The sequence below is a fragment of the Pleurodeles waltl genome, chromosome 9 (assembly GCF_031143425.1).
Source record: "Pleurodeles waltl isolate 20211129_DDA chromosome 9, aPleWal1.hap1.20221129, whole genome shotgun sequence".
Taxonomy (NCBI): domain Eukaryota; kingdom Metazoa; phylum Chordata; class Amphibia; order Caudata; family Salamandridae; genus Pleurodeles; species Pleurodeles waltl.
This window is the reverse complement of record NC_090448.1, coordinates 316,027,788-316,046,330: the sequence shown is the minus strand read 5'-3', so window position 1 is coordinate 316,046,330 and position 18,543 is coordinate 316,027,788. Positions and strand designations below refer to the sequence as shown.

The following is an 18,543-nucleotide window of genomic DNA, read 5'->3' as shown; positions in this document are numbered from 1 at the left end:
CTGATTGCTCCATGCTTCCTATCTTCTCCGTGTTTTTTTCCTGGTCCTAATTAATTTGTGCATTTCTTACCACGTACTCATTGTTCCCTGACTTCCCCCCCTCCTCAACCTTGATACACCTGCCATGAGAGCCCTGGCCCATCATGCGGTTCTAGATGCCACACCCTATGCTGGCCCTATGCCCGTCGCCACTGTTCAATGGAAGATGAGCTCATGGGCAAAAGAGCTGCGAGGTGTTCTACCTTTCAAGGCAACAGAGTATAGCTTTCCAGTATGCCGCTGTGATCTGGAGGCAACAGAAGGTTAGCTTGTAGATCAGTACAGCAGTTCTGGGTTACCCCGAAGCCTTGTAATTGGCACAGTTTGCAACATTGTACATGTGGTACTAATGTGTTACAGCCAGTCTCTTCATGGAATTGCCTGATCTTCCCAGTTACCAAATACATGCTGGCAAGAAGGAAACACTACTTCACACTATTTTTAGTAAGACATCTAGATTTTCGACAACAAACTATTGTGTCGGTTGTTTAAAAAGTGCAGTGTTGACTGTAATGGTAGCCTTCTTTCTGTAAAAATATATATATATATATATATATATGTGTATATATATATATATATATTAAATGACATAGTACTTTTTGTGAAGGTGCATGTTTTTGAACAGCTAATTTCTGTGGAGTTAGCATGCCTCTTATGAAGCTGCGCGCTATCGGTGACCTAATCTGCTTCCATGTCACAATGTCCTTTCAGGGAACCTGCATGGCATGAAGCTGCGTGCTTTCTATGCTCATGAGGCGGTGTGCTTTCTATGCTCATGAGGCGGCGTGCTTTCTGTGCTCATGAGGCAGTGTGCTTTCAATGAGTGTGCGTGAAGCAGTGTGTTTTCTGTGAAGTTGAAGGCATTGTAGACTGCGTTCTTCTTGGACGTGAATGGAGCAGTCTGCTTTTAGTGAACTTGCACGCCTTTTATGAAGCAGTGTGCTGACTGTGCTACAGTATGGCCGATATGTTAAACTGATTTTTTTTTTAATGCATTATTTGATGCACATGAGCAGAGTTCTTTCTGAGAAGTCGCGTGTTTCTAAAGTACTGTGCTTTCTATCAAGTTGTAAGACGTTTGTCAATCAGTGGGTGTTCGTTGACGAGGAGTGCTTCGTTCCCATTGGCCACCTGAGACCCCAGAACTGCTGGCCTGGTTTCCTGGTGGTTGGGAGAGGAGCAGTAAATAACTGGGCACTTCATCCCGCAGCACGGTGCTCACTAACGTGCTGAGCCGCTCCACTGACACCACAGTGTAAGGTTGCGTTCATTTCCCTGGCTCTGGAACTGGACCCCGCGAGGTCGTCGACCCTGGACCTGTCCCAGACCACAGGGAAGGCAGCCGCGTCATGGTTTCCGCAGCACGCGTGCTCCTTCCACGAGACCACATATAGTGACTGATACTGGAGTAGTCCAGCTGGGCGCAGTACTCCGAAAAGAGCCACGCCCGTGAGCAGTAATAGTTGGCATTCCAGAGCCTGCATCCTCCCCTCAGGGTACAAACGGCTTTTTTTCACAGCTTCCTACGAAGTCATGTCCCCCTCCCCCCCGTCGATGAAGTGCTTTCACGAAGCCACCAATGGTGCAGCAGGCGCAGTGGCACCGGGGCCTCGGGTGCGAGGGATCCATTCTACCCAGACGTAGGCTGGCCTGCGTTACCTAGCCAGGCCTGCGTTACCTAGCCAGGGTGTACGGCTCAGCGGAGTATTTTTTTTCTTTATTGCATTCGGGCCTGTGCCACCCCTCATAGTCCACTTGGCGCTTCACGATGCTCGGCGCTGCCTGCAGTACTTACTTGCCTGATGTCTCTGACCACTCTGCTTTTCTTTGTGTGAAGCCGCCTGCTCCGCATTGTTTAATGCGCGCCTTCTGCGAAACATGCCTTTATTGCATCACCATGCCCTTTAGCCAGCTATGTGCCTGATTCTGTTTTTCGAGGAAGGGTGGTCCCTGTGGCCTAGCCCTGTGTGTAGTGCTCTTTCCATGCGTGATTACTTTCTGTGGAGGTCGCTGTGTGCTTTCTCAGCTGTGTGCTAAAGGAATTGTTTTCTGAGCATTAATTTCCAAACCTCAGAGGACCATCTGCGGTGCGCCCTTCTGCGAGGTTCTGGTGCTGTTCTGCATTGTGTTCCATGATTAACTGACCTTTAAGTGTATTTTTTTTCTTGTTCCCTCCCCCAGAGGATGTCTTTATCCAGCAGAGTCAGGATGTGAAGAATCCTGTTATTTATGCCGTCTTTTCTGCTTCTGGGTAAGTTGTACTTATTAGTGGACTTTCTCAGCCAGGACCGAGAGGGCACCTCAGCCCTGTGTTATGCAAGGTCAAATGCTGCTGCTGGACTTGGGGCCCAGGAACTTTAAAGTATCCTCGACCTTTGATACCGCACCAGAAGACTGATGATACAGCACCGGTAAGCTGACACTACTCTGTCAGTATCCGCAAGATACCTCAGCGACGTTAAGCTGTCACATCAATCTCTAGTCTGATGTGTGGTTACAGATATTGAATCCAGGCAAGGCCATCTCGGCCTTTCATCTTCAAAGGTCGATACCTTAAGTAATCTCTGATAAAATAATATTGACACCTTTTATTGAGATATTTAAAACGACAAAAGTGGTGATATTAATAACAGCTATGTGAGAACAACTTGTTAATACATCTGTCTTTAACTACCTCACCCAGTGCCAGATTTATCAGCACACTTAAGACACACTCGCACAACTCATAGAATGCACCCCAGTCTTTGCCTACATAGCGTAAACCTCATATTTCACCACTGCTACTTGCTCCAGCTCCCTCATTGCACCCCAGTTCTTACCTACCACACACAAAGCCATATTCGCAGAAAGATCACGTCCTGATAGTTCTCTCAAAATACCCGAGACTTTGTCACATCCGTGGCCATCTACTTTACCACTTGTCCACCAAAATGACTCACCAGCAAACTCCATTCATAACCCTTATCGCCCCATTCATGCTTTACACAAAGGAACGCCCCCGTTAACTCTCTCAATGCACCCCAAATATTATCAGCATAACCCAAGCAGGCCATGTCACCAACATCTGCCCCTGGTGTTTCAGCATTTGTTTATTCATGTAGCTCAGTAATGCCCCTCGCTTTTTACATGCCTCAGCAGGTGCCAGCTATTTCTCTACCTCAACACCCCCGTCATGCAGGGGTACCCGAGCTCCTCCCTACAGCAACAAAGCCAGCTATTTTAGCAGTACACCTACCCAGCTCAGTTAATGCACCTCACTTCTTAACTACAGCGCCCAAGGCCCACTACTCCCACCCTGAATGGTTTACACACCTCTCTCAGTGCACCTCAATCCTGACCAGGATATCCCCCTACCTCAGCAGTACTAAGAACACACCATGGATCAGATCCACAGTGTGTGTGTGACCTGCAGTGTCAACAGCAGCTTCACCTTGTGGGTACACATAGCTCCTCTTAGGCAGCACTTGCTCACAACTCCCCTTAGCATTCAGTGTTTGGATCCTCACTTGCTGCCCTTTGAGGCAGCTCGCTGTCTGTGTGTGGACTCCCCTTGAAGCCCTCTCTGTGAACGTCGGTGCTTTGCCCTGTCCCACCAGTCTGACTGCCTTAGCAGAAACTGTCACATGTAAGGGCGCTGATACTGTATTATATTCTACTGTAGCATTTTTTAAAGCACTTAATACCCCTGTTTTGGGGGCTTAAGAGCATACCTACCTGGGATAGCATGCTGCATTGTGTGGGGTGTCTGCTTGGAAAAGTGTTGGCTCTGTTTTGAGCCTCAGTGGTAAGTGCTTTTGTTTCGTTTGTGAGTGATCAGAGAGTTTGGGATGCTGCGTCTAATGAGGTGTGAAGCACAGACATGCAATGTATGGTTTGAAGTGTGCTGGCACCTCTGAGGCCCAGTTATATGCCTAGATCTTCTTAACATTCTGGGTGCAGAGTTATATGCTGAAGGAGAAGGTTGCTTACTGGGAGTTTATGGATGTGGGAAGAAAGAGGGATGTGAGGGACAGGCCTATGCCGGGACAGACTGGGATACCGTGATATTATAGTTATTGTGTGTTCTCAACTAAGTGTCAAGGAATGGTCAGAATATAGAGCCATTCGACATCTGCAGGTGAGGGCTATTGGTATCCCTTGGCCAGCAATGTGTACAGCGTCTCTTTAACATTACATGACATTATTGAGAGGTTAGTTATAGTGGACTGGTTGATAAAATCCCATTCATATAGGCGATATTGTGATTGCCTAGTTGGAAGACCAAGGTGTGGGTATCACTACCATGTAGAAATGCAATGTGCAGGGTTGGACTAACCTTCCAGGCAATCACTCAGTGTCTGAGAGGCTGGTCTGAAAAGCCAGTGCAGGGTCGGTTTTGTGGTTGTCTGTGGACCTGTTTTATGGTCTGCTTGGTGGGTTTTACAGTTGATTTCCCTGAAATCATAACAAGTATTGCCTGCAGCAAGCTCAGTTCTGTGCGGTCTTCCTTCCATCCCGTACAAATAACATATACAGTGTATCTTTACAAGTTCAAAGCTGCCCCAATTCACGAATGGGAAAACTTTATATTTCGGTGCCTGGGCCTACTTTCCGCCCAGTTCGACCCTGGCAATTGGCTAGTACTGAAGAGCAGGTATTGCTTTAACCTAAGAGTTGTTATCTCATCATAATGAGCTGGAGGTGGGTTATGCCCAGGAGTCATTATCCCTATCCTTAAGTTAAGTCCGTTCAAATCCAAAACACTTTACATTTTGACCTGGCCGCACAAATCTAACTTTCCTGCTCCAGAGAGTCTCCTAGCAAGCATCCTCCCTTTGAGCTAGCTGAGCAATACCCTGGATGACCCGCCATCGCACCTCAAACCCAGGGCCCTGCTTGAAGAACTCCTCCACACGCTTAGGTGTGCAGAGGCAAAGGTGTTTATGAGCCACCATACATATGCTTGCAAGACCTCGCGCGACTGCCAACTAAAACAGAAACCGGTCTTTTTTCCCTTTTACGTGATTTTGCAAGTTGTCCAGTTTTTCTCATAAAAACAGTGTTTCGAACATTTTTTTCTTCATTTTTTTATTAATGCTGTGGCTGTCTGCCAGAGGCCCTATGAGGCGATGGAATTTCTAGAAGGTGAGATCGTATGTGAGGTTCTTCAACACAGGAAATCATGGGCCTCCCTGTACTAACATATCACAGAGGGGGTTCTCCAATCGCTTCTCTCTCGTCTTCCCACCTCAGCGACAGCCACCCATGCTCGCAGTATGCTTAGTCCATTTTTGTTTCATGTGAAACGTGAAGATTTCTCCGAGTCGGGGGGGGGAGGGCAGGGTTGCCTGAGCTGTTTCAGGCATATGTTTGGGCTGTGCTCGTGGAGTAATCTGGTTTCAGTGTCTAAGAACTGAAAAAACAAGATCACATTGTTACCCAATTTAGGGTACTCTGTTTAATGGCTGAAGCCCGAGTCTCTCTTGCTGGGGTTCGAATTAATGACCCCAGGAGAGACCACGTTTTCTCATCAAAGGCTCAAATTAATGAGCCACCCTTCCAATGATCTGGATAGCGTAGGATTTACATGTTTCCTCACCTTGTTTATATAGATCATTAGCATTATTTTCTTTAGTGAAAATAATCCTAGGGGGGTAGTTGCATAGAAAGAGCCCCTATGTAAGCGTTATAGGGGGTGCCGCTTCACAGTTTATAGGTCGCCCAAACCTGTGAACAATAACACCTCTCGTTTCCATGGAAACCCCACATGCTTTCTTAAATGTATTAGGAATGGGTTTAATGAAGTCATACTTGAAAGCAGCAGCATTGCCAAGGAGTAATTTATGAACATGTGTTCACGGGAGAAACCATGCACGAGCGTTGCTCTGCTCATCTAGATGACATCTCTACATTTAAACCCAATATTTCCTGGACTAATATTTTTAAGATGGCAGAATGTTGCTGGAGTGAACAGACCATATCAGTGTAATTGTGTGGCTCTGTCTCTGGTGAAATTCTACCTTGCCTGACCCAGAGGAATAACAAGACTAGGAGCAGTGTCTGCCTCAAAGGGTGAGAAGGTATCCCATTAGATGTTAGGAGTGGATCCCTTAGGGGTGTGAGTGAATTCTGGTATTCCTTGGTTTCTTGTTTTTTTTTGTTTTTTCACCTTAAGTGGCACCCTCCGGGCAGCACTCCAGTAAATGCAGATTTACGATCTTTTAATCCTTTATTAAAATGCTGGGATGATTTTTAACTTTCCATAGAATATTCCAGGACTGGAGTTAGAATAGTACATACGCTTCCTGCACTATTTTGGGGAGAGCTGCCCTTTCCTAAACTATTCTATCACTGGAGTAAGGATGATAAATTTGACCTCCAAGTAACGCCACAACCACAACCACAATCCCAAGTACAAGTTCATGATGTCGCTGGGAAAGATAAATAATACACTGCAAGTCCAATGGAGAGCAAAGGTAGGAAAGAGGGAAGCAAGAATGAAGCATTTTGTCAGACTGGCATATCTTCACTTAGGACATCGCTATTTTCAAAGTAATGATACAAAACCTTACTTACCTTAAAACGGTTTCTGAAGATCCATTCATTTTTTGGAGGTAAACGTTATGTATTTTATGTTTTTTGCTTTGCTTCTATCTAAGCAAAATTGAGTTGCGGCTGAAAAATGAGAGGTGAGGTTAACGGTAAATAGTATTTTCTTGTGGTGGAGATTTTATGTATCAATTGTTATTTGGTAATATTCCCTGCTCCACAAAAGTTATTTGGAAGTCCTCCACTGGATGGATATTGTTCTACAGACAGAGGCTAGATTTTTATGCAGATGAAATTACCCAGTGTCCAGTCTTTTTCTGGGTAATATTTGGTGGTAAAATGAGAAAGGTCTTCTGCTGCTGAATATTTGAGTTAGAAGTTCAGTATGTGTCAAGTCCTTGATTTGGCACATTATGATGTGTATCTTTGAAAACCTTTTCCAGCAACATATATCTTAAGTTGTCTATTGATTATAATTTCCATGAATAACTAAGTCTGTCGGCATGAGTGACTGCTTCCCTGCCTGTTGCCTTGACCTTCTTCATCATTCCACAGATCTGTGTTCAAAGGATCTGCTGTGTGCGTCTATTCTATGGCCGACATCCGTATGGTTTTTAATGGACCTTTTGCACACAAGGAAGGACCCAACTACCAGTGGATGCCATACACCGGCAAAATCCCTTACCCACGCCCAGGCACGGTGAGTATGTACTAAGTACTCATCCTTTTATGTACCAGCACATGGAAACTCAGGAATTATTATCTTCTGCTGAGAGCCACGTTGTGAAATCCATGACCACACATTCGTGTCCAACCCCATTCAATGATTATCTGTGTACTCACTGTTTATAATGCCATTTAAAAGCACACATTCTATCCAGATTTTTTATAATCCTTGTATGTGCTTAATGTTACACCACCCTTGTGCAGTCTGTGTTGTTAAACGCATTCTTTGTCCAGCTTACATCATTTGTATATGGTGCAATAGTGATAAAAAGTACATAGCAGCCACCTCCATTTCTGTCTTGGACTACTATAACCTGCCTGTTTTTGACTTCTAGTGTACTACGTCTGCATTAGGTCTCTTTTGCAATGGGCCTGTTCAAGGCCGGAATTTATGCCATGTTGTTGCCAAGAACACGTTTTTGCGTACTTGCATGCTATGTTCTTGTGCTTGATCTCACTTTTCTAAGCCTTTCCTTCAGCTAGATTTCCTTTAATCTTTTAGTGTCCAGGTGGTACTTTTACCCCATCCATGAAATCGACAAAGGACTATCCTGATGAAGTGATCAACTTCATGCGCACTCATCCAATGATGTACAACGCAGTGTATCCAGTGCACCGACAGCCACTGGTTATCCGCACTAATGTCAACTACAGGTTCACGACCATCGCAGTGGATCAAGTAGATGCAGCTGACGGGCGCTATGAGGTGCTTTTCCTGGGCACAGGTACCACATATATATATATATATAATAATAACACCCCTAAAATTAGGATTAGGAATGTATTTTGTTCTAGCACCGGTGCCCATGGAGAGCGTGCAGGATGGGAGAAAGATTGCATATGAAAGCATACCCGTGGAAAGGGGACGGACTCCTTACATAAGTTATTTTTATGTATCTGCATGGTCTTTAAATGCGAGCTTCCGATAGCCCTGAAACATTTACCTACTACTATCTGCAAGTGGTTATGTTTGTTATTGTCCAGCCTGAAAATCATACACACCATTTCCTCACCTTAATACGCTTTCTTTGTTAAAAAGCACCTTAGGCCTCGCTAGGAGGTATGGAAATTGCTACGTAAAAACAAGACAAGTACCACATGCTATGCATCATATACACTATTGCAGTCGATGGTAAACATGCTGTTGTGCAAGACTGCATTTTATTTTGTGTTAAGGATGCTGATGGTACCGTGTTATTGATCAATAACCAACACCTCAACAACAAATTTAGGGTGAATTCTAGTTAACTTGACATAGATGACTGACCCTTTGGGATCCTCATCTGCGGTCGCTGTCCTTTTAGCAGAGAACGCACAGCAAACACGTGCGAGACTCTAGAAGGGGATGCAAAAGGTGGAAAGTGCGACACTGAACTCCCGTAAGGAAGAGTTTGGAAAAAAAATGTCCATTGTTTTTTTTACTAATTTTGTACAAGAAATGTATTTAGATTTTTCACTTGGTGCTGTATGAGAACAGGAAGGAACTGGGTTGATACCCACTCCGACAGAATGGAGATGCACTTAGATGCCATTTACGCAAGTCCATCGGAAGAGAGTAGCAGATGCAACGCAAAATCGATTTCATGGCTTCGAGGCACTGCGGATTGTCTTGTTAAAATGAATGTCACTTCACCGCTTGTACGTTATTTGGCTTTTTTTAGGTTTACATTGGCATCAATGGACGTGCAATGATTGTTGCCTGTATTTATACAATAGGGGTATGTCCTTGGTGAGACGACAGAGTTAGTGAGACATCTGACAACATACCAGCCGGAACACACTGAGGCCTACATCAATTCTCTTTTATGATTAAAGGCTACTGCACCGTTTTTGTCAAGACAACATGACCTTTTGTTTGAGGACACTGTCACACTTCTCGAGAGGTTCAGGAAGCAAATGAGAGAGTGCTGAATAAATTCCCCAGTGCGAAGGATGAAAAAAACAGTGGGGAGTTATGTGACACAAGGGAAGGGACAGAGCTGGAGTGGGCTGAAAGCTGGAGAAAGTGCCAAAAATAGGTGCGGCAGAGAAGGAAGGCCAGAGGCAAAAGGGATCAACAGACTAATTGCTTAGCAGGAGCAATCTAAGGCAGTTTCAAAAGAGTATTCCTACCGTTTTTGGACATGCACTTGAAAAATGTCATTTGTGAGAAATATTATAGGAAGAATATTCTTTTGGGCACCATGATGATACTTAAACTGGTGTGCATTCCAGAGTTTTATCTCCATTTCCAAAATAGCCCTCCCCACTGATGTTGAGTATTCAAAATGCCAGGTCTAGTGAGATTGGTATTATGCACCCGTTGATCCCTTTTGCCATAATATTGTTGATTCTTTTGTTACTTTAAGTCCCTGGCAGCCTACGATTGGCTACTCAGGAGTTAGGGAAATATCGAGTAGTGGAAACTAAAAGTAAATGAGGCTCATTGTGCTTTTCTTGCATTCTGTTCCACTCACTGCTTTCATGACATCTTAAGAACAGTAGTAGTGCAGGGGTTCCAAAGAACAATCTGCCCCTGGCTACTCTCAATTGACATCCATTGCCAGCCCAACGATGACTTACCCAACATAACGATGTGACAGTGATGCCATTCAGAAGGATTTTGGTTGCTACAAATGTGAGAGACGATGAGGAATTAAAAACTCATTCTATACAAGCGGGTTTATTTGGCCACGCTCGCCCATCATCGTAACACTATTGATGCTCTTTTAATGTGAACTATCCCCCTACGTTATCAGAATTATTATACCTGCAGTGAACGCAAGCAATATAATACTCCCAAAAACTTACCATGGATTGTACCTAATTCTCCTTGTTGAGTGAAATCTGCGTGGATATGCTGGTACATGCGCTCATAGTCAGACTTGTGAGTTTCCTGTAAAATAATTTTTGTACATTCAGCAATTAAGAAAATCATTAACCTGGCATTTAATCACAATGTAAAGGATGCAGGGTGCATGTTTTAGGAGTAAAACCTGGGTAAAGCAACAGCAAGAGCAGCACTGGAAAAATAAATATCCATAGGGATCCATCTACCTCTTTAAAGGGAATTACATGTGTAACCATGTAAGAAGATAGGCTGCAAATGATTATGGGCAGAGATCTTTTAAGGAGAACCTGGGTAAAGTGACTTTCAGGATATTAAAAATGAACTTCGTAAGGCGAGGAAAAGCATGTAGTCTGGGTTTCTGACAATACGATTTCTGCAGCTGCTAGCAGCAGGAAACCATCTCAAAGTACTTTACACTTTCCTCCAAGCAATATTTTTTACCATTGCACTGCCAGTACATAGTTTTGTGAGTGCAATAAAAAAGGTCTCCTTACACCACTAGACCAGAGAGCACACCGCGCCAGCTGGCCCCAGCTTGCTTTAAATAAGTGACAGCCAACAAAATACTTCCTAATCCAACTGAGATTTAGAAGAATACTTTCCATCAGGAGTTTCAACAAGCCAAGCAACATGTGGGGTCCCTTACAGGCCAAAGCAGGTGGCAGAAGCACATCTTACAGTATTAGGCCATGCGAGAGTGGTGAAATCTGAGGCCACTACTCTTTACGCTTTAGAGAGGGCTTTGGAAGGATAAGATGGAACAAAGGCCACTTCAGTGCCTGAGAGATGGACGGAAAAGGACCAATATTGGTGCAGCCTCTGTCCTCCCAGTGCTAATGTTTTGAGAACTAGAGGACACACAGCTTTGCGAGCACCTACTGAAACCAAATATGGGTGAGCTCCACATTCAAAGTGCTGGAGAGAACACTGCCTGAGAATAAACTCTGTTTAAAGCCCCCTTTCTCTGTCGGTGCACTGCGATGAATCTGCCAGAGCCAGGGAGAGCTCAATTCTGCAGCAGGGTCGGATGAGTTGAAGTACCTTGAGGGTCATTGGAGTGGAAGGCTTTGCCACTAGTGCCGGATGGAGTAACGTCTGAAAACGAGCTTGGGAAAAGACATTTTGTTTTGAGCTGTAGATGGCATTTTGCCATGAGCGGTGAGGAAGAAGACGGTACTTAATTTGTAAACAATTGTGCCAGGGCCCTCATCAGGAGGCCACTACTGCTTGCACCACCCATTTTCCCGGGAAGAGCTGCCAATCAGAGTGCCAACTAAACTACTAACCCTCAAACTCCTACAAGTGTGACAATTCAGACTATTCCAGGCCCACAAAGCTATAAGAATGGCTTGGGAGACAACTATTAGTGATTTTCAAATTTTATTTAAGTAATAAACAATAGTTGTTTTGCTCATTTTTAAATTACACAAACAGTGCCACCATGTCGCAGACTGACACTTGTGCTGGTGTTGAGAATTAAGTGCTGGTGCTGAGCACCAGAAACCACTGGCTCAAATTAAGCCCTTGAAAGAGACCATTCATACTTGAGAATTCTCTTTCTGAAGGAAAATGGGTAGAGAGATCTCTCTCCTCAGGCTCCCACCCCTGAAAGCAGGAAGGCATTAGAAAGTTGGTGTGGCGGGGGGTACATGAATATGGGGGGGGGAGGCCGGAGAGAGAGCGAGAAACATTTGAGCAGAGCCATGGAAATACAGGTTTGGAATGAACACTTCATTTTCAATCTTAGTTATGGCACTCCTGGAGGAAAACTCTTACACAAATATTTCTTAGAACAAAAGATTTCCAGTGGAGAAAACAGCTGGTCTGTTTTGACTCATTTCGCGTTACTATCCGTGTGCCCAGTTATTATTTGTGTCATTGACTTAATCCACTGCTTCTCCACATTCAGCACCCCCCTAACTATCCAATGCAATTCTCGATGTTCTCAAACAGGCGGCTTGTTTTCGGGCAGTGAAAATACGAGGGCTGTTTAAGGCAACACCACCAAAGAGGTTGGTGGAGAAACTGTATTTCTTTACACACGATATGTATAAAGATTGTCCCCTTTTGCTAGAGAAGCAAAAATCTTTGTTCTAGTCTAACTCCCATACAGTTACAGGCACAGACCGGATGAGCTGTCCCTGGCCCATTTTTAAGCACATGTGCTGCTTCTCTCATTAAGATTTCTGGTTAGCCATTTTGCTTGTTTCACAAACTGCAGAGGGACAAAAATAGGGTTTTCTACGTTTTTCTCTCTTGCGGTCACTGTAGCTAGTTACCCAAAGCCAGCTGGAAGTCCCTCTATGTATGGGCACAAAGTTCCAAAGGCTGTGCCGTAGTTCTGGATCCAAACGTAATTGGCGGGGAACCCCATGCAGAAGATGATCACCAGTTGCTATGATGGAATTTATTTTTCAGTTGCCATCTGTTGGACATGTTAAAGGGCACAGTGAAAAGTGAGTGGGTGGAGGAACCTCATTATTTTTCCTGTATGAGTTAGTGGCCCTTGGCAGTCAGTGGGCAAAGGTCTCGTGGGCCTGAGGAGATGAGTTCCGTATCTACGATGTCAGAAAGAGGCAAAGGAAAGCAAAAGATCATGTTCGCTGAAGAACTCCTGTTGCAGCTGTTCCTATTTGGATGAATAACATGTTGCCTCCAGCTGACCTTTAAGCATCATGGTTTCCACCTGTTGTAATGGATTGTGATACCCGCTTCCCGCCCTCTTCTCCACTAATCACATCCTTCTCACCACATAAGTCTAAAACCAAGAGCTCAAAAAGACATGTAGAATCTAAGTGCTGGGAGTGCCTCTCATCCTGCCAGTGGATGGTCTCTCTGGTTGAATGTTCTTCTGCAGCCACTGACTTTTTTTTCTTTCTTCTCTAGCTCTGGTATTAGCGAAGGCATTTTGATTTTACTAAAATGTATATATGCGTATAAATGTGTTTATTTGTATGTACACATGATTTATTGGGGCTTTCAGCCAGCACTCTTCATCCATTGGTCTGTTGTGTCATTTAAATTTTTTCCCCACCCACCACCGCATAGGTCAATGGGGCCAGACCACTTCAGCCATTGGGCAACTTTATTGGGTATCACAGGGATTACATCTGCACATAAAGTGCGAGGAACGACATTTGGCAATGCATGCTTTGGCAAACAAGTGTTAAAATAAAACAAGCACTGACAAACCCAACGTCAGACCTGTTGACTTTACAAGTACTTATTTAATGTAGCCTCCTTGTTACCTCTAAAAGTCTCTCCAAATTAGTATTTCAAGGTCAGTTTCAAGCTCATGTGTTGATTGTTGCCACTTTGTGCTGAAAAGGTATCCTCCCTTTCAGGCAGGAAGCTGCCAGCACAGCAGATGCAGGTGGTATCTCTATTTCAATAGTGCTACTTTTTCTGCAGCCAAAGGTCCATTTGGTAAATGGCGAGAGCTCTGCTACAACTGAAGCAGCCTATATACAGGGAGTGCAAAATTATTAGGCAAGTTGTATTTTTGAGGATTAATTTTATTATTGAACAACAACCATGTTCTCAATGAACCCAAAAAACTCATTAATATCAAAGCTGAATATTTTTGGAAGTAGTTTTTAGTTTGTTTTTAGTTTTAGCTATGTTAGGGGGATATCTGTGTGTGCAGGTGACTATTACTGTGCATAATTATTAGGCAACTTAACAAAAAAAAATATATACCCATTTCAATTATTTATTATTACCAGTGAAACCAATATAACATCTCAACATTCACAAATATACATTTCTGACATTCAAAAACAAAACAAAAACAAATCAGTGACCAATATAGCCACCTTTCTTTGCAAGGACACTCAAAAGCCTGCCATCCATGGATTCTATCAGTGTTTTGATCTGTTGACCATCAACATTGCGTGCAGCAGCAACCACAGCCTCCCAGACACTGTTCAGAGAGGTGTACTGTTTTCCCTCCTTGTAAATCTCACATTTGATGATGGACCACAGGTTCTCAATGGGGTTCAGATCAGGTGAACAAGGAGGCCATGTCATTAGATTTCCTTCTTTTATACCCTTTCTTGCCAGCCACGCTGTGGAGTACTTGGACGCGTGTGATGGAGCATTGTCCTGCATGAAAATCATGTTTTTCTTGAAGGATGCAGACTTCTTCCTGTACCACTGGTTGAAGAAGGTGTCTTCCAGGAACTGGCAGTAGGACTGGGAGTTGAGCTTGACTCCATCCTCAACCCGAAAAGGCCCCACAAGCTCATCTTTGATGATACCAGCCCAAACCAGTACTCCACCTCCACCTTGCTGGCGTCTGAGTCGGACTGGAGCTCTCTGCCCTTTACCAATCCAGCCACGGGCCCATCCATCTGGCCCATCAAGACTCACTCTCATTTCATCAGTCCATAAAACCTTAGAAAAATCAGTCTTGAGATATTTCTTGGCCCAGTCTTGACGTTTCAGCTTGTGTGTCTTGTTCAGTGGTGGTCGTCTTTCAGCCTTTCTTACCTTGGCCATGTCTCTGAGTATTGCACACCTTGTGCTTTTGGGCACTCCAGTGATGTTGCAGCTCTGAAATATGGCCAAACTGGTGGCAAGTGGCATCGTGGCAGCTGCACGCTTGACTTTTCTCAGTTCATGGGCAGTTATTTTGTGCCTTGGTTTTTCCACACGCTTCTTGCGACCCTGTTGACTATTTTGAATGAAACGCTTGATTGTTCGATGATCATGCTTCAGAAGCTTTGCAATTTTAAGAGTGCTGCATCCCTCTGCAAGATATCTCACTATTTTTGACTTTTCTGAGCCTGTCAAGTCCTTGTTTTGACCCATTTTGCCAAAGGAAAGGAAGTTGCCTAATAATTATGCACACCTGATATAGGGTGTTGATGTCATTAGACCACACCCCTTCTCATTACAGAGATGCACATCACCTAATATGCTTAATTGGTAGTAGGCTTTCGAGCCTATACAGCTTGGAGTAAGACAACATGCATAAAGAGGATGATGTGGTCAAAATACTCATTTGCCTAATAATTCTGCACTCCCTGTATGTGTTACTAATCCTTTTGCTGCTGATATTTGTTTCAACGTTAAGCCTTATGATGCACCTAGTGGCATTAGTAATGAAGTAATGCAACTATTGTTGCTATAGTTTTGTTTTCTAGTTGGGTGTTGCTTGCTTTGCTTGTGCTTCTGATGACTGTCCCCAACTACACCCTCTAGCCACTTTGAACTTTTCCAGTATAGATGCACGATGGCCCTTTTCGTTCAGTGTTTACCAACTCTGCTGAAGTTGATATTCTTGCTCTCTGACTGAATCTCAGATATGCAGCTGCTGATGACTTCTTTGGTGGTTCTTAAGTTTGAGGAGTCTTATCTGTATGTATGGCATACGCTTTGCTTTTGATGCCTGTCACACTCACTGGCATCAGGGGACTTGCAGTCCGTGGCCTCTTCATTTTGAATGTTGCCAGCTCTCCATTAATGTTCATCTACCCAGTATTCCTATCCCGAGTTTTCTTGTTTGTTTTTTAATGTAGCTTCAAAGCAGCAACTCTTGGGCCGTCATGTGGAATACTTCCAGCTCTGCTGCAGAAAGTTCACAGGAAAGTGTGGAGTTCTGCTGTAGTTTTTGGCCTGTGCAGTCTTCCGCGTTGGGACTGTTAGAAAATTACATTTTATGGTTCTGTTGCATTTGATGCGATTACCCCCCCTCACCCCCCCCCCCACACACTCCCCACCTCTCCCTCTTAATCAGTATCGTCCAACGTAAACTAAACTGGTGTTTTTAGGTCTGGCTTGGCCGCACAATTATTGCTTGCCTTATGTGATCAACTGAAAATGAACTTGAAAGCAGTAGATTTTTGATTATATCTGTATGTTGACCTTTCACCTGTATGATTTGATTGTGTGCTTCCCCTTGAAAGAATCATTGTATTGCCGAGATTTTGGTCTGTAGGTTAGATCCCGAGTTAGTTGTGACAAAACAATGATCAAGGCTATAGGCAGGGTTAGTTTATTGGGAAACGTTCGATCAGATCAAAAATATATTATTTGTTTAATATGAAAATTAAGGACCAAGGCAGTAGTGCAAAATTATTTGTGAATAGTGTATGCTAAAACCAGTAGGCCTTTATTGGTGGATTGTTGTTAGTGTTAAAGCCAGGAGAAAAGCATTGTCTAACATGGATGCCCGCGGATTAATCTACCTATGCAGTAGTTCCATTGCTTATAACTGACAAGGACATTAACAAACACCTCAGGTTAAAAATGTAAAACCCCCTCTTCTGGTGTTTGTCACAGAGTTCACAATGTAAAGTTCCTTCATATAGTGTTTTCCAGATAGTTCACAATGTAAAAGTCATTGCTGTTGTGTTTGTCAGAATTCACAATGTAAAATCTCTTTCCTTTCTATTGAAGTTGTCAAACAATTCATATTGTAGAACTCCTACCGATTATATTGGACACACGTTTCACAATATAAAAATCCTTCTAGTGTGTTTGGCAAAGAGCTCGACATGCAAAAACCCTTCTTATTGAATTTATCTGTAGAAAGAGGAATTGCATAGTGTAACCCTGTTACCAATACAGTAGGAATGGTTTTTACACTGTGTGAACTCCTTGTCAAATATTACTGGAAGGGTTTTTACAATGAGGTGGTTCCTTTTAAAAAAAAAAAAAAAAAAAAAAAAAAAAAAAAAAGTGGCTTTACATTGTAAAAAGTCTTACAAACACAATGGATAGGTATTTTGCACTGTGAAGACCTTGCCCAACACCATATGCAGGGCCTTTACATTGTGAAGTTGACTAATACAGTAGGAAGAGCTTTAGTACAAAGATCCATTTTTAGGTCTTTCCACAGTAAATGCTTACTCTTTCTTGAGGGTGGCTTAAAGTTCATATCAATGTATACTTTAGAGCTGTCTAGAGTACAAGATGAGTCTTTCTAGCCAGATAACGCATGGTCATGTTTAGGTTGGTGTTAACCTCTTAGCTGCTGGGCTTCCCCCCGCTGTGCTGAGCCCTTTGTTGGCTATTTGGGGTAGTTCGCGCTTAGGCTTTCATAAGTTTTTGTCCACATAAGTTATCCATGCCAAATTTGCGTCCTCTTTCCAACATCCTAGGTACCCAGAGCTTGTGGGTTCTCGTGGAGGAGACCAAAAAATTAGCCAAAATACAGCGCAAATGTCGTTTTTTTCTCTGAAAAATTGGAAAAAAGGGCTGCAGAAGAAAGCATGTGTTTTTTTTTTACCCCTGAAAATGGTATCCCCCAACTTACCAGCTTTCAGGAACAGGCACACTTGAATCAGAAAACCACATTTTTCAATACAATTTTGGTATTTTACTGAGACATACCCCATTTTTACAATTTGTTCGTGCATTTACCCGCCTTCCAGTTAGTGACAGAAATGGGTGTGAAACCAGTGCTGGATCCCAGACAGCTAAACATTTCTGAAAAGTAGACAAAATTCTGAAAATAACAGCTGAGTAAAAAAAATACTGAAATTCACGGGGAAAAAAACCCCCAGCTATTTCTCTCCACGTTTTACACTAACGTTTTCCTGCGATGTCAGATTTTCAAAAGCAATACCCTGTTACGTCTGCTGGAATCTCCTGGTTGTAGGGATTATAGCTTAATCAAGAACTCTAGGTATCCAGAGCCAATAAATGAGCTGCACGTTACAATGGGTTTTCATTGTATACCGGGTATACAGCAATTCATTTAGTGAAATATAAAGAGTGAAAAATAGGTATCCAGGAAACTTTTGAATTTCCAAAGTGGGCACAAGATGAGGTGTTGAAAAGCAGTGGGTATTTGCACATCTCTGAATTCGGGGGTCCCCTTACTTGCATATGAATTACAGGGCATTTCTCATATACACTTCTTTATTACACACTGTCTTACATTTGGAAGGAGAAAATGTAGAGAAAGAAAATGGGCAGTAACGCTTGTTCTTCCATTCTGTGTTCCTCCATGTCTCCCGATAAAAATGGTACCTCACTTGTGTGGGTAGGCCTACTGCCTGCGACATGAAACGCCCCAAAAAGCGACATGGACACATCACATTTTTACATTGAAATCTAACATGTTTTTTGCAAAGTGCCTAGCTGTGGATTTTGACCTCTAGCTCAGCCGTCACCTAGGGAAACCTAGCAAACCTATACAGTTATGGAAAGTAGAGACCTAGGGAAATCCAGAATTGGGTGACTTGTGGGGCTCTCACCAGGTTCTATTACCCAGAATCCTTTGCAAACCTCAAAATATGGCAAATAAAACACTTTTTCCTCACATTTCGGTGATGGAAAGTTCTGGAATCTAAGAGGAGCCACAAGTTTCCCTCCACCCAGCATTCTCCCAATTCTCCCGATAAAAATGGTACCTCACTTGTGTGAGTAGGCCTAGTGCCAGCAACCGGAAATGTCCCAAAACACAACAT

At 43.4% G+C, this 18,543-nt stretch overlaps 1 protein-coding gene across 3 annotated transcripts in view; it reads left to right on the top strand.

The window, feature by feature from the left end:
• SEMA3F (semaphorin 3F) overlaps positions 1–18,543 on the top strand; it is a 274,062-nt gene that overhangs the window by 208,779 nt on the left and 46,740 nt on the right. For all 3 annotated transcript variants that reach the window (XM_069206827.1, XM_069206825.1, XM_069206826.1), the window contains 3 exons: positions 2,221–2,290; positions 7,123–7,267; positions 7,796–8,018. In XM_069206827.1, the coding sequence (XP_069062928.1) occupies positions 2,221–2,290; positions 7,123–7,267; positions 7,796–8,018 (438 nt within the window). The remainder of the gene's footprint in view (positions 1–2,220; positions 2,291–7,122; positions 7,268–7,795; positions 8,019–18,543) is intronic.